The sequence below is a fragment of the Camelus dromedarius genome, chromosome 8 (genome assembly GCF_036321535.1).
Source record: "Camelus dromedarius isolate mCamDro1 chromosome 8, mCamDro1.pat, whole genome shotgun sequence".
Taxonomy (NCBI): Eukaryota; Metazoa; Chordata; class Mammalia; order Artiodactyla; family Camelidae; genus Camelus; species Camelus dromedarius.
In genome coordinates, this window is record NC_087443.1 from 77,115,443 (window position 1) to 77,131,411 (window position 15,969).

Consider the following 15,969-nt stretch of genomic DNA (forward strand, 5'->3'; position numbering starts at 1 on the left):
ATACTGTTTTTGCAGCAAATGAAATCATTTGTATGAGTCACTCTAATTAATCTGAGAAATACTTGAATGACATCATGAATACTTCCAAATATTTTGAAATGTTTTTAGACTGTGTGGTCTTTGAAATGATTGGAAGGAAAAGAATGAAAAATATGGTGGCATTCCTAACTTTTTAGATTATATATCATGTTAGTGTTTGGCAAAATGGCAGAATATTTTCAATTCCAGGAGCATTATATAACAAGACATGTAATGAAGTATTAGATTCTACATCAGAATTTTTTTTTTTCCTGTGGGTGAGAGAGTTTGTGAGTGTGTGTTGGGGGTGGTGGTGGAGCACACATCAGCACTGAAATAGGAAGAGGTTTGTTTATAAAAACAATAAACAAAAAACTCTGAGGTTGTTCACATGGGGTTAGACTGAAGCATATTCGAGGTTGACTGGGTATCAGTCCAGCTTTTCAATTTTTCAGCCTTTCCTAATTGAGATGCATCTTTTCCCTCACTGAGTCACCCAACTTTTGAACAATTTCCTGCCTCTTTTTCTCTTCTCACCTTGCTCAGCAAATCATAGTCACCTGTAAAACACGCCCTTTACTTCCCATTCCTGCTTTCCAAGGGACTTGCATCACTTGCTGCTCTGTGCTCTATATGGCAATATTAGTAATCTGATTATTTTACATGAAGTTCACCTTTCTGTCCTGAGACATAGAAAATTGAACTGTCCACTAATTAGATTAGGGTCTCAGCTTTTGTGTGTGTATGTGTGTGTGTGTGTGTGTGTGTGTGTGTGTGATGGTAACTTCAGAATAATTTTTTAAATGTGTGAAATAAATGAGATGATAAAGAGACCAACTGAATTGAATACAGTTCTCAAAATATTAAGAAAGTCTATAATATTAATTTAAGTACTTTCAAATAACAGGTTAGTGGCAGGTCTAACGTCCACCATGATTTTGCAGTCCTGATGAGCATAAATCTTATCTTGAGATAGCTACAATTATAGTGTGGTCTAAGAGATGTGATTTCTGTCAGTGCCAAAGTCACCAGGTCTGTTAATACTTCTGTGGTTTGTTGAATGCATTGATAATTGATTTAAATACTACATTTCAGTTCAAAGTTATTGGAAATAAAGATCTATTTTCTCCCCATCTGAGGTCACAGACCCATAGAGGGCATGGGGACTCCAGGTTAAGAACCATCCCCCACTAGACTGTTAGCCCCTTGCTGCAGAGACAGCCCCCCACTTTTTCTTTGGTCTGCACAGCCAGCACTCAGCACAGTGCCTACCACAGAGTATTTCCTCAACAAACATCTGAATTAAGTGAAACAGAAGCAGGGAAATGAACTTATGATTATTGCCAGGGCTTGTCACCTCTTATTTCACAGACTCTTCAGTTAACTGCTAGGGAAATATTACCCTACATTTCTCAGATGAGGAAACTGGAACTCAGAGGATGGCTAGGTGGCAGAGCAGCATTTAAACTCTGGTCTGTTTGACTCCAAAGTTCATGTTCTTGCCACTTCATAGCGTTGCCTCTTACAAAACTTCTCTAGGACCAGAGAATAACAGAAGTGAAGTTGTTTCAGAGAGTTGATGTCTCCAGACTTCTTAAAAGGACTCAATAGAATTTCAACAATTCTCTCATAACTCAGCAACTCTAGTTTACAGGACACCTAGTGGAAGGTTTATGACAATTTTTAATCTAGATGTAGGGTGATCTTGTTACTATGAGCACAAATTCCTACCCATCCGGATGAGACCAGTCCTAGCACAGACCAGGACCTGGATAAGCCAAGTGAGCTGTAGTCTGATACCTAACACCCATACTTGGTCCTTTCATGAGAGATTTTGTCCTAGGGAGATTTGCAGTTGGGTTGGTATCCAGAAAAGTCACAGGAGGATCCTATATTCCACAAAACAGTGGCATTTATTGCATGAGAATGGATCAGGCAACATTATTATATTGCATTTTCTACTGCAAAGAGGTTTTTCCACTGAGAGATCGTGTATAATCACGTACAGTAAGTGGAGGATATTTTGTAGTTTATAGAACTGACATTTCCTGCAATAAAGCTGAGAATTTGTTCTTGTAACAATTGAACTTTCTAGCATTTCTTCTGACGGAAGCTCACCAATTTTGTACAACTTGCTTCATAAGAACACAGATTTCTCCAACAGACCCGGAGCAAGTTAGCCCTGCTGCCACTTCCTTCAGCAAAGTGTCTTTAACTTTCCTGATTTGGAAACGTCCACCTCTCGGCTGCCTCTGCCGTCTGGCCCCCTTGTTCTAGGCCTGACTCTGGGCTGCTGAACCTTTTTGGAAAAAGTGACTTCTTTTGCTCTTCTTGGTTTGCTTCGCCACAACTTTTGTCCCACAGTCCCTCTGGTCTCCTCCAGCTCCCAGCCCCTAGACCTCGTGATTCCTCCCAAGAGGAGAAAGGGTAGGAGTCTGCTCCATCATCTGTCTCTCCCATCAGAATTTCTCTGCAGCTCTATTTTTCACATCTTCCTTTTCTCTTGTTTCTGGGAAAGAAAATACCCTCTTCCCACTCCCCACCGCCCCCAAGCTAAGACACATCAGTCTGCTCTGGATCACCTCCCTCCTGAATTTGGACCCTTTTTTTTGTTTTTCCTCTCCATCTTCTCTCCTTGTTTACAAAAGTGGTTAGATAAGCTCATTTAAAAAAAGATGTAAAAGAAAACAAAACCATTTCCTCATTCTTGTTACTCCCTGTGTCTACTCTTCTATCTCCTCCCTCCTTTTCATTGCCAGACATCTTGGACTGGTCCATAATCACTGCTTCAATGCCCACACATGCCTTCAGCTTTTGAAATCTGGCTTCTAGCCCCATCATCCTACTGAGAACTGTTCTCTGGAAGGTCACTAAGGCTCTTGTTTGTCAAAAATCAGTGACCTTTTCTCTGTTCTAATTCCTAAGGCTGTGGAATCTGACATTGTTTATTACCATGTTCTTGAGGCTCACCACGCTCTCAGCTTCCAGAATACCTTTTCATCTCCTATCTTTCTGACTGATCTTTTTCTCTTCCTTTGGTAGTTTCTCCTTCCAACTCCTGTGGCTCCAAAAGGAACTTCTACGAAGATGACTCCCTGATGTTCATCTCCAGTGCCAGCCTATCAAATTTTCAGCGTTTCCCCTGCTTACTACCTGTCTCCTCTTGTGGGCAACATCTCTTATCTAGTTCCTCTCCTGTGTTTTGACTGAATTTGGTTTATTTTTTTAATTGAAGTATAGTCAGTTACAATGTGTCAATTTCGGGTGTACAGCCTAATGTCCCTTGACTCTGACTTTTGATTCTTTCCTGTCCCAGATTCAGACCTTGGCAAAACCTGAACGTCCTACTGTGACCTTATTTCACTTCTAGCTCTGTCTCCTCCTTTCCATTTCCATAGCTAGTTTGGTTTTAAGTCCTTGACTCTTCGTTGGTTTCTCTGTCCCTGTTTAGTTCTACCCTAGTTTGTTCCACGGGCATTCCAGGTTAAGGTGTAAGTAATGGCACTTTCTGGCTTGAAAATTTTCCATGGTTTTCTGTTAGTAAAGAAGTTAAGTACAGACCCATGATTTGGCATTCAAGATCTTCATAACAAGGCAGGAAAAGTAAAATGGAATTTTATCTTCTTTAGGTAGTTTGAAAAACACCTAAAATAAAACTCAAAACCAACCAATTGTCAACAAATCTATAATGTCCCTACACTTTGGTACAAGGGTTCTGAGAAAAAGAACTTTTTTTTTTTAACGGTGGCTACATCTTTCCCCAAATCAACTATTTCTCAGAATATATGTAAGGAGGGTTCATAATTTAATCTCTATGCCAAACAGCACAGATCAGCTCCTTCATTGTGACAGTGCTGTCTGCTGTATTTCCGACATCCTTTTTACTCAAATGTGGTGTGATGGAAAGGAGATTTGACTGGGGAATCAAGAGCTTTGTGTTCTAATTTTAGACCTAGATGGTCTGGCTTTTGCTAAGTCACTTACAGTCTCTGGGCATTAGTTTCCACATCTGCAAACCATGGGGCTAGGGTAATGTTGTGGTTGGCTGCACATTATAATCACCTGGGGAGTGTATTTAAAACAAAGCCCTCCTCTTGGGGATGGTTTCGCAGGTCTGGGTGGGGCCCAGATGTGTGTATTTTGGAAAGCTCCTCAGGTAATCCTAAAGCGTAGCCAGGACTGAGAACCACTTGCCTGGTATCAAGTACTTTTTCAGCTTTGACAGAGTCATTTTTGGATGTGCTCTTCCTCTCAATTGCAAGATGATTTTCATCTGAATTTATTTAGCACATTCTACCTTATATTATAATTATAGTTATTTTTGTCTTGCCCTCTTTCCTATGCTGTAGTTTCCTCAAACACAGACTGTCTTACTCATTCGTGTGTGCTCGTTACTCCCTGGCACATGGTACTTTAAAGTTTGCTAAACTAAGTGAAGAGTTAATAAGCTTACTCAAACAATATCCCCTTTCCTTAACAAAATGAACTGCAAGTCAAACTAAACAAAAACACCTTATCCTACAGTTCTTGCTAAATTGTAGGTGAGACGCTTTGCAGCTGAAGTTCAGGAGGGGGAGGCTGGAGGTTCTTAGAGGCTCTTAAAATATTTTCAAAGTGAAATGTTGGTGGAGCCATTTGTTCTTACATAATAACGTCGTTTAATTTTATCTACAATTAGATAAAATCTAACAACAATTGTGTTAATTGTATGTTTGAGAATGCATATTAAGTTTTGTAGGCAAATGAGTGTTGCAGTTTAAACTCAGTTTACTGATGAGTCCTTGAGCAAATAATGTTATTCTGGGAAGAGGCGATCTACGAATCTCTACATCACAGGAATGGCTGCAAAGATAAAATATACCAACAATTATGAAAGAGGTTGTTGGTGAGAGGAAACAATACAGATTTTATTCTTCAGTGGACATAGTGAAGGCTTACAGTTTTTAAAGAGTTGCTGCATTTTATAGTTATTCAAACTCCTGAAATAAAATCTAAAGTATGAAATATGCAAGGCAAAATTTCACTGGGAAAAGCAAAGCTGTCTAGCTGGAAAAAATGACATATGTATGAAGTTTCAGTAAATGACTAAATGACTTAGACTATTTGGCTATATTTACAGTATAAAAATATACAAAACGCATCACCATATAACATATTCTTTTTTAGAACTTGGGCTCTGGGAATTCTCCCGGCAGTATTTTTCCACGGCTGTTAATTTATCCTCTTCCTTACATTTACAATTTACAGAAAAGGCAACCTTAAGAAAACTGAGTTCACACCAAACTAGAGCTAGAAGTAGTAGGAGAGAGCGAAAAGCAAAGACTTCACGACTTTTTCAAAAAATTTAATTTTATAGAGATATAACTGGCATACAACTCCATGGCTTTTCATTATGCTTATATGTATGATGTAATATATACATTATAAATATACACATACACACATACCAATGGATAGCCGTATCGAAGGCAAGAATAAAAAACAGACATTGTAAAAAAAAACAGATATATAAAAATTAAACTATCACTACCTAAACATTTATCTTCCCTGGTGTCGTATCAAGAGTTTGAAACTGTGTAAGAAAAAGTGAGGCAGAACATCACTAAGAACTTCACTTGGGAGACGTGAGACTTGGGGGTTGACTTGGAAATCCGGTGAATCAGTGGCAGAGGACACACCGCGCGTTGCGCAGCCGCGAGAACGCCCTCCAAGCCACCCGCTCTGCGTCCCGCTGCCCTCCGCACGCCGCGCCGCCCCGTGGCCTCCCGGCATCCCCCGCACGGCGCAGAAGTCCCGCAGCCCCCGCCGGCCGATCGCCGCCGCACAGGGGGCGGGGCGTGGGGGCGGGCACGCGCGGCCGCCTCACAATCGGGGCCGGGCGCCGGTGTGACGTCACCCTTCCGCGGCCCGCCTTCTGCGCCTGGAAAGAGGCGGCCGCCCATTGGCTGCTCCGCTGGCGGCCTCGGGGCCAATGACAGTGCGGCGAGCGGCGGGGTCCGGCCTTGACGTTGTGCTGTCTGCCGTAGGGTTTATTTGGCTTCGGGGCCCCTCACCGCCGCCATTAGGAACCCGCAGCATCCGAGATCGTCCCCCTTCCTCTCTCCCCCTTCCCCCCGGCGTCCCCCCGCCTCCGCGTCTGCTCTCCGCCCCTCTGCCCCCGCCTCCGGCAGCCGGGAGCAGCGCGCGGGCCCGTGGAGACCATGTCCTGACTGAGGGGAGAGGGCGGAGGCGGCAGCTGCGGGGCGGGCGGCGGCGCGGAGGGAGGCGGAGAGGGGCCGGGCTCGGCTCGTCACCGCGGGCTGCTCGGGGAGTCGCCGCCGCCGCCGCGGCCGCCGGGCGCCGAGCCTCGGACGGGGAGGAGGAGCAGGAGCTGGAGGAGGAGGAGCCGCCGCCACCGCCAGGTAACCGGGCCCAGGGAGGGCGCCCCGTTGCAGGCCTCTCGCGGCCCCGCCGCGGCCTGCCTGGCCCCTCGCTCCCAGCCGGCGCCCAGGCCCCTGGGTCTCCCGGGCCGCCCGCCCGCGCCCCCCGGGGCGGCGTCGCAGGCGAGGAGAGGGGAGGGGGCATGGTCTGGCCCCGCCGCGCTTCCATCTTGGGCTTTCCGGGTGCGGGGACAGGCCCGGGGCTGTGCGAGGGTGGGTCCGCCCGGCTTGTTTACGGACCATCGATCAGCCTCGGCTTGACGCGGCGCCTGCCCGGCCACCTCTTTTCCGCCACATTCACCCCTTCTGCTCCCCCCTCCCAACTTCTTTCCTGCCACCTACGGGTGGGTGAGTGGGTGTTTGCTCCCACTCTGTAATAGGCCCTAAATACTTGGGTCCATTGCCACAAGTTGGTGCTGGTCTCCAAACTTGTATTTCGGTCCCTTGGCTGCTTCCTCTCCACCTCCTTGGGTGGCCTCTCGTTGTTGCTTTTTCTGTCTAAGAAAATAAAGATGGGGGGCGATGAGAGTGGACTGGGGAGGGGGGAAGAGCTGGAACTAGTGGAAAGATTGTCTACCCCTCGCTTGCAATAACGATTGTTCAGTGCAAGTATCTGTTATTTTATCCGCTGTGGCTTGGTGTGTGTCATTTCACAGACAAAAGATCTGTAATGAATACTTGGCATTAAGTACAAGGGACCAGCAGTTTAGGTTTAGTCTGGAAGTTTGAACCGGTCCATCATCTTTGAGATACACTGGTGTTTTGAAACTTTCTTGCTGAGAATTTCGTATTTCAGTTAATTGATTCCCCTTTTCCATTCCTCCGTAGACTATCAGGTTAAACGCCGTCCCCTCTCCTCATTACTTTGGTTTGCTTCCCCCGCGTATGATCTATTTATATTGTCAATAAATTTATTGTACAAAAATAGTGTTTGAGAAACACAGTTGGAGAGAAATCTTTAGCTCTTTGAAACGTTATATAATGAGTGGTCTCTTTTTTAGTTGACTTCTTTATCACTTGTGCGACCTCAGGGGTACCCATGTTTTGATCAAACATGGATGACTCAGTGTTAAAACCATTGGCCAGGAGAAACCATAAGGAATTTTGATCTTAGCTTGTGCCAAGGGCCTTGGGAAAGTCATCTAAACTACGTTTGTGAAATCTCTTCTCCTGGTTATTAGTATTATTAATTAAATGAAGTAATTCTAAAGAACTTTGGAACCCTGCTTTCCCCTTGATGTTTGGATCTTATAACAAGGTTTGCAGTCACTTCCTTATACTTAAAAATTTCATGACATTGTTTTTATAGGGCTATTAGGGGGACTAAGAGGACAGTGATGGCACATTTTAGTCTTTGGGGAAGATATTATTTGAATGTCATGAGGGATTTTTATTTCTGTTGATATTTCAACACCTTCTATTAATGCTTCAGAGCACTGAGACACCCATTTATTTACTCTGAAATGTGCTTGGGTTAGTATGATGGACTCATTCATGGTAGTATATTTTAAGCTTAAGGTCTCTGTACACTATAAGGGTTATGGATTATTACATTTAAAGTCTGAAGATTATTATAGTTCTGGAACTTATGATCCAGTTGTACAATATTGGAGTTAAATTACTTCCTGTGTGTTATTGATACACTGAGAACTGTTCAATGTGCTTTATACTTGCATTGCTTTTATGATAGATGGAAACTAAATGGGAGCTGCAAAAGTAGACCACTGTAGCTTTTTATTTAACTTGGCTCAGTGTTATTATTTGAGTATTGCTCCTTGCTTTCCTCCTTTCCTAATAATAAGCTCTTGTGCCTGGGCTTCGAACACGTTTTCTCCCAGTGATGTGGTGTTTCATCAGAAATATTTGTGCTCTGCTAATGCTTTGGGTGAATAATATCTTGCACGTTTTAACACTCACCTTCTCACATCACAAAGTAAAAACTTTGAAAACACTCCTTGTTACATGCAAAGTAAAATTTAAGCTCCTTGGTCTGGTTTTCAGGTTTCTCTGTAATCTGGCCCTGATCCATTCTTCATTCTTAACTCTTATTTCTTCTATTTGTGAATCTTTAGTTTCAGCCAAACTAATGTTTGTTGTTCTGTGAAGTCCCTCCCCTTGGCCATTGTTTGTGCCTTTATTTCTGTTTGAAACCTTCTTCTGGATACTCTCTGTACTCTGGGTCCAGTTGAATCCTGTCTCTTGAGAAGCCTTTTTGACTACTTCAACCACAAGGGGTCTGTTCACCTCTTTCTTGTGTTAGGACTTTTTTTTTTCCTTAGCATATGCTATCCTGGCTTTCAGTTTATCTTTTTATGTTTTGTTCTGCTTCCCAGTTATAGTTTTGGGACCTTTGAGGAATGGGTATGAACTCTAAACCCTGTATCTATGAAGACTGTATATTCAGCACTGAAAATATGGATACATGGTCTGACAAAGTATTTTTGGTTATAGAGATATTCTAGAATATGCAGTTTGTACTGTAAGTATTGGAGTTTCTGGGACTTTGATGATTTTATGAGACAAAATATTTGAAAGTGGGGATGTCTCAAAAACTTTTTTTTGGTCTGTATGTTTATATCTGTTATGAGAGTGGTTCTTTTTCTGTAGAGGATGCTCAACATTTTGATAATGATCATGTCTTATTTCAAATAAATACAAGTACCGTAGGTCTGTAGTTTACTTCTGATTTGAGTCTGGGACAGTTTTACTTCAGTTTGACTTTGATACTAGTGACACTAAGATGATTATTCCATATTTGTATTAATTCCATAGGTAACATTTAGCATCATGGGCAGGAGAAAATAATCCGTAGTCTGTTTGCATCCTTAACCTCAGATGTTGGCAGCATGTGTCATTGATCATGAGGTAGATGAGACTCAGGAAAATGTGTGATTCACTGCTACCTGTCAACACTGTTGGAAGAAAACACAAACAGGCTAGTCTACAGGATTTTTGTGTATCAAGGATAATGCATGTAATTATGTAGTACATGGGTGGTTGCTGATGTAGTTGGAAAATAGGTGTGTGTGTTTCTGTTGTGTGTGAGAGTGGGAGGCCTAATGTTTGATGGATACATAGTCTCTTGGCAGTAAACCATCTTGATTTATCCACTGCGTCTATGGGAACTTGTGCTTTTCCTCCAGTTCACCAGAATATTTTTTCTCTTGAAATTGACTGATTTTTAGAAAGTGGTTTACATGAAACCCTTTTCTTTTTAAGCATCAGAAACCTTTTTAGCTTAATGGAAGTGAAAATTAGTTTAATTTTCGGAAATGCTAAACATTTTTACTTAGGCTACTTGCATTTATAAGAGACATTCTCATAGAATTACACCAGTAATTTCACCATTTGAGAAATCTGAATCAGTAAACATTCTTTGCTTTCTGGGAGAGGTGGTATTTTGGTTAAGATGAAATTTTTGACAAGAGCCATCAGTGTGAATTTTAAAATGGGAGATTGGTCAGGTAAATTGAATATAAAATTAACAAATTTTCAGCTGCCTAGTGAGTTTAACTTTTTAGTAATGAAAAGCTACTTTCCTTTATTGAGGGTAAATTGTCCAACCCCTTCTCACAGCACAATTTTGGTTTTTTATTTTTTACATTTTGGCAAGTCAGATTTTTATGCGGGTTGAATTCACATAAATAAAAAGTACTGGAATGGATGAGGCATTGTTGGAAATCAGTTGCGTATCTTTCCAGTTTTTTCTTAACTTAATTTTAAAAAATGACAGTTTAATTGAGGTTTATTTCATATAACATAAAATTTGCTCTTTTAAAGTATACAGTTCATTGGTTTTTAGTATATTCACAGAGTTGTGTAACCATCACCATTATCATCACCTGAAAAAGAGACCCTGTACCATCCATGAGAAGTCATTCCCCCTTTGCCCCAGTTCCTGGCAACCACTAATCTTTCTGTCCCTATGGATTTGCCTGTTTTGCACTTTTTGTACAAATGGAATCATACAATACAGTTGTCTCTTGGTACCTGTGAAGGATTGGTTCCAGGACCCCCTCAGATACTAAAATCCAGGGATGCTCAAGTATCTTACATAAAATGGCGTGATATTTGCACATAATCTATGCACGTCCTCCTGTATACTATATAAATAATTTAATTTCTAGATTACTTGTAATACCTACTGCAGTATAAATGCCATGTAAATAGTTGTCGATACATGTAAATTCAGGTTTTGCTTTTTGGAAGTTTTAGTATATGACCTTTTGTGTCTGTTCACTTAGCATAGCATGTTCAAGTTTTGGCTGTGTTATAGCATGTATCAGTACTTCATTCCTATTTTTGGGTAAATAATATTCTATATATGGATATATACCACATTTTGTTTATTTTTATTCACTAATTGATGGACAGGTAGTTTCCACTTTTTGGCTTTTATGAAATGTGCTGCTGTGAACATTTGTGTACAAGCTTCTGTGTGGACATGAGTTTTCATTTCTCTTGGATATATGCCTAGAAGTGGAATTGGTGGGTCATATGGTAACTCTGTGTTTAACCTTTGAGGAACTTACAGACTATTTTCCAAAGTGGTTGCACCATTTACATTTCTACCAGCAAGGTATGAGGGTTCCATTTCTCTATATCCTCATATCAACACTTGTTTTTTTTTATTGTAGCCATCTTAGTGAAGTGGCATCACCTAGTTTTTATTTGCATTTCCCCAGGGCCTACTGGCATTGAGTATCTTTTCATGTGCTTATTGGCTATTTGTATATCTTTAGAGAAATGTCTGTTCCGATCCTTTGCCCATTTTTCAATTGCGTTATTTGCCTTTTTAGTGTTGGGTTGTAAGAGTTCTTTATATATTCTGGATACAAATCAGATAAATGACTTGCAAATATTTTTTCCTATCCTGTGGGTCATCTTTTCACTTTCTTGATGGCATCGTTTGAAGCACAAAAGGTTTTAATTTTAATGTAGTCCAATTTATCTGTTGTCTTTTGTCACTTGTGCTTTTGGTGTCATCTCTAAGAAGCCATTGTCTAATCCAAGGTGAAGATTTGCATCTGTGTTTTTTTATAAGAATTTTTACAGTTTTACCTCTTACTTACAGACCTTTGATAATTTTGAGTTAAGTTTTGTACTTAGTATAAGGTAGGGGTCCAACTTAATTGTTTTGCAGATGGCTATCTAGTTGTCCCAGCACCATTTGCTGAAATTTAATTAGCTTTAACAACATACTTATGCTCAACTATTTTATTGCAATACAGCATTTGCTGGATGTATGAAGAAATTATCCTTTCTTTGCCCATGAAGAAAAGGATTTCTACTTAGTGTTGCACATTACGTTGCAGCAGTACTCTTGTGATTGGAATTCTGAAGGCAAGACACTTCTGGGATTTTTAACAAGCCAATTCTAAACCCTTTTCTGGTTGGGATGGGTAACTAACTTCATTTTTTGGTATTTGGTAAAGCTGAAGTTTTCTTTTAAACTGGGAAACTATAGCAGTTTGCAGAACTATTTTTGACTGATCTTTGCTTGAAATACTATCCTTTGACACCAGTAGAATATTAAATTGCTTTTTATTGACTAAATGATTAGCGAGCAACTCTTGGATAACAGTGTTTATAGAGACATAAAAGTGAATTTTTCACGATTGATGGTTAGAAACAAACCATAATCCACTAAACTATGTACTATGAAGTGGTGAAGAAACGACTGAATTAATTTAGCACACGATTAGGATTGGGTCAAGAAGGGCTTTACAGAGGTGGCAACGTTGGAGCTAGTTCTTCTGGAAGGAGTAACAGGTTTCCAGGTATATAAACCAAGGTGAGAATGGGAGAACATCCTCTGCAGAAGCAGTCACGTAAGTGAAGGCATGGAGATGTGAAAATTATATGTCGTATATAAGGCAGAGCAGACAGTACAGTACGGCTAAAGATGCAGATGTGGTTGGAAAGGCACTCCTAGCACCTGGTTATGAGTGCCTTATTCCTTCTCCAGGCCATGATCCTCATTTTCCCCTAGAGCAGGTGTTGTCAAGGGGCTGGGAATTGGAGAGGAGGAGTGATCCTCTTCATTGTGGATCATCATTACAGATGGGAAGAGGGAAGCATTTTCTCTCTCTCTCTCCGTGTGTGTGTGTGTGTGTGTGTCTGTGTGTGTCTGTCTGTGTAGGGAGATATGCTGAGGATGTTTGTATAAAGTTTAAAATCTGAAGGTGTTTTTATAGAAATCCATTCAGCAAATTAAGTTAATAATTGTTGGGCTTTTGCCATGTGCTGAGGTTGTTTAGGGTTTTCAAGAACTAGATTACATAAAATACTGTTAGACAGGCTACTGAGTTAAAACATTTAGTAATGGCTTATTCGTTGTTAAGTATTTTAGAAAGCAGTTGTACTAGATGTTGAGATACTCCTACAAACAAGACAAAGTCTCTGTTACTTGTATTTATATTCTAGTGTAGAGATATTGATATATATAAATACAAATACATTTTTCCCCTTAGAACTGTTTAATAGTAAGTTGCAGACTTGATACCCCTTAATCTCTAAATATTTCAGTGTGTATTCCCTCAAAACAAGGGCTTTCTCTTACATAACCACAATACAATTATCAAAATCAGGAAATTAACATTTCATGATTAGTTTTTGTAAGAATAAGATTCTATAAATCTTACTTAAATTTTGTCAGTTGTTCCATTACTGTTCCTTATAAAGACAAAAGATCTCAGATCATGAGTTGCAGTATGTTGCCATGTTTTTTATAAGCTCTTTTAATTGGAACAACAAAGTCCTTGTTTTTCATGATATTGGTGTTCTTGAAGAATATAGGACTAGTAATTTTGTAGAAAGTCTCTTAATATGGCATGTCTGATATTTTCACATGTATTAGTTGGATTTCTATTGTAAGGAAAGTGTTCTCCATTATTTGTGTGTTTATCAGTGTGTGTAGACTTACGGATTTTTGCTTTATTCAGTCCTTTAAAATCCTTTACTGTTACTTATGTGGATGCTTGAATTGATCCAGATTTGGCCAGTGGGAGCCCTTTTTGCTAATTTCTGCATTTTTTTTTCCTTAATTTAAAATGATAAGTATGACTATATTACAGATTTTATTTTATTTTTTTGGAACAGTTTTAGGTTCACACCCAAAGTTCCCATGTCCTTTTAAAAACTTCCATCATTCTTTGAGAACTGATAGGTTTTTTGTTTGTTTGTTTGTTTTAAAGAAAATGTTTCTTGAATATTAGTGAATAAAAAACATTGTTAAGAAGCAGATTTTTAATCATAGACTTGATTTTTTAGAGCAGTTTAGGTTCACAGCAAAATGAGCAGGAAGTACAGAGATCTCTTTTACCCCTTCCCTCCACCCATGCATAACTTCTCCCACTATCAACATCCTGCAACAGAGTGGTTCATTTGTTACCTTGATGAATACCATGACAGGTAATTATCAACCAGAGTCCATAGTTTACATTAAGGTTCACTTTTGGTGTGGTATATTTTATGGGTTTTGACAAATGTATAATGACACATACCCACCATTATCATATCATACAAAAGAGTTTCACTGCCCTAAAAATCCTCTGTGCTCTGCCTGTTCACCCTTCCTTCCCCTCTAACTCCTGGCAACTACTGACCTTTTCATTTTCTCCATAGTTTTGCCTTTTCCGGAATGTTGCATATAGCCGTTTCAGATTGGCTTCTTTCACTTAGTAATATGCATTTAAGTTTCCTCCATGTCTTTTCATGGCTTTGATAGGTTGTTTCTTTTTAGTGCTGAATGGTGTTTCTTTGTCTGGATGTATTACAGTTTATTCATCCATTTACCTACTGAACTGTGGTTGTTTGCAAGTTTTGGCAGTTATGAGTAAAGCTGCTGTAAATATCTACGTGCAGGTTTTTTTTCATGACATAAATTTTCAACTCCTTCAGGTAAATACCAAGATGCACAAGTGCTGGGTCATATAGTAAGAATATGTTTAGTTTTTAAAAAAAACTGCCAAAATCTACTTCTAACTTGGTTATACCACTTTTACATTCCTGTCAGCAGTGAATGAGAATTCTTGTTGCTCTGTATCCTTGTCAGCATTTGATATTGTCAGTGTTCTGGATTTTGGCCAGTCTAATGAATGTGTAGTGGTGTCTCATTGCTTTTTTAACTTGCAATTCCCTAATGCGGTACAGTGTTGTGCATCTTTTCACATGCTCATTTGCCATCTGTATATCTTCTTTGATGAAGTGTCTGTTCAGGTCTTTGCCCATATTTTAATTGGGCTGTTTGTTTTCTTACTGTTGACTTTCAGGAGTTCTTTGTATAGTTTGGATATGGTCCTTTATCAGATACTTCTTTTGCAAGTATTTTCACTTAGTTTTTGACTTGCCATCCTCTTGACGGTGTCTTTGTAGAACAGAAATTTTTAATGTTAACAAATCTAGTTTATCAAATATTTCTTTCATGAATCACATCTTTGGTGTTTTACCTAAAAAATTACTGGCATAGCTAAGGTCATCTAGATTTCTTTTTGTGTTATCTTCTAGGAATTTTATGGTTCTGCATTTTACATTTAGTTCTGTGATCCATTTTGGGTTAATTTTTGTGAAAGGTATGAGGTCCGTGTTTAGAGCCATTTTTTACATGTAGATGTCCAGTTGTTTCAGCACCATTTTTTGAAAAGACTGTTTTCTCAATTGTATTGCCTTTACATCTTTGTCAAATATCAGTTGATTCTGTATATGTTTGTCTATTTCTGGACTCTGTTCTATCCCATGGATTTGTTTGTTTAGCCTGTACCACACAATGTCTTGATTACTGTAGCTGTGTAGTAAGTCTGGAAGTCCGAGTAGTCAGTCCTCTGACTATTCTTCCCCTTCTTCAGTAGTATGTTAGTTATTCTGGGTATTAACCTCTCCATATAAACTGTAGAATCATTTTGTTTATACCCACAAAATAACTCGCTGGAATTTTGATTGGGGTTGCATTGAATCTTTTGATTAAGTTGGGGAGAATTCAGATTTTTGTAATATTAGGACTTCCTATTCATGAATATAGAGTAGCTCTCCATTTATTTAGTTCTTGGATTTCTTTCATCAGAGTTTTATAGTTTTCCTCATATAGATCTTGTACATATTTTGTTAGATTTATACTTGAGTAATTCAGTTTGGGGGGTGATAATGTAAATGGTGCTATGTTTTTAATTTCAAATTCCATTTGTTCATTGCTGGTATATAGGAAAGCAATTGACTTATTTATATTAACTGTGTCCTGCAGCCTTGTTATAATCACATATTAGCTGTAGGAGTTTTGTCAGTTCTTTTGGGTTTTCTACATAGACAATCATGTCTCTGCGAGTAAAGACAGTTTGATTTTTTTTCCTTCCCAATCTGTCTTCTTTTTTTTTCCCCTTGTTTTACAGCATTAGTTAGAATTTCCACTTTGACATGTAAAAGGAGTGGTGAGAGGGGACATCTTTGCTTTATTACTGATACTAGCTGGAAGGATTCTAATTTCTGACATGCTCTTTGTCACATTGAGATGGTTCCCCTGAAGCCTGCTGAGAGGTTT

At 39.6% G+C, this 15,969-nt stretch overlaps 1 protein-coding gene across 3 annotated transcripts in view; it reads left to right on the forward strand.

The window, feature by feature from the left end:
• The first annotated feature begins 5,967 nt into the window (after nt 1-5,967).
• The window catches only part of ZRANB1 (zinc finger RANBP2-type containing 1), a 55,253-nt gene continuing 45,251 nt past the window's right edge, over nt 5,968-15,969 (forward strand). Inside the window, exon 1 of one of the 3 annotated variants that reach the window (XM_031461970.2) lies at nt 5,968-6,419. In XM_031461970.2, coding sequence (XP_031317830.2) covers nt 5,990-6,419 — 430 coding nt within the window. In that variant the 5' untranslated portion in view covers nt 5,968-5,989. The remainder of the gene's footprint in view (nt 6,420-15,969) is intronic. The other 2 variants (XM_031461968.2, XM_031461967.2) reach the window with 2 other exon arrangements.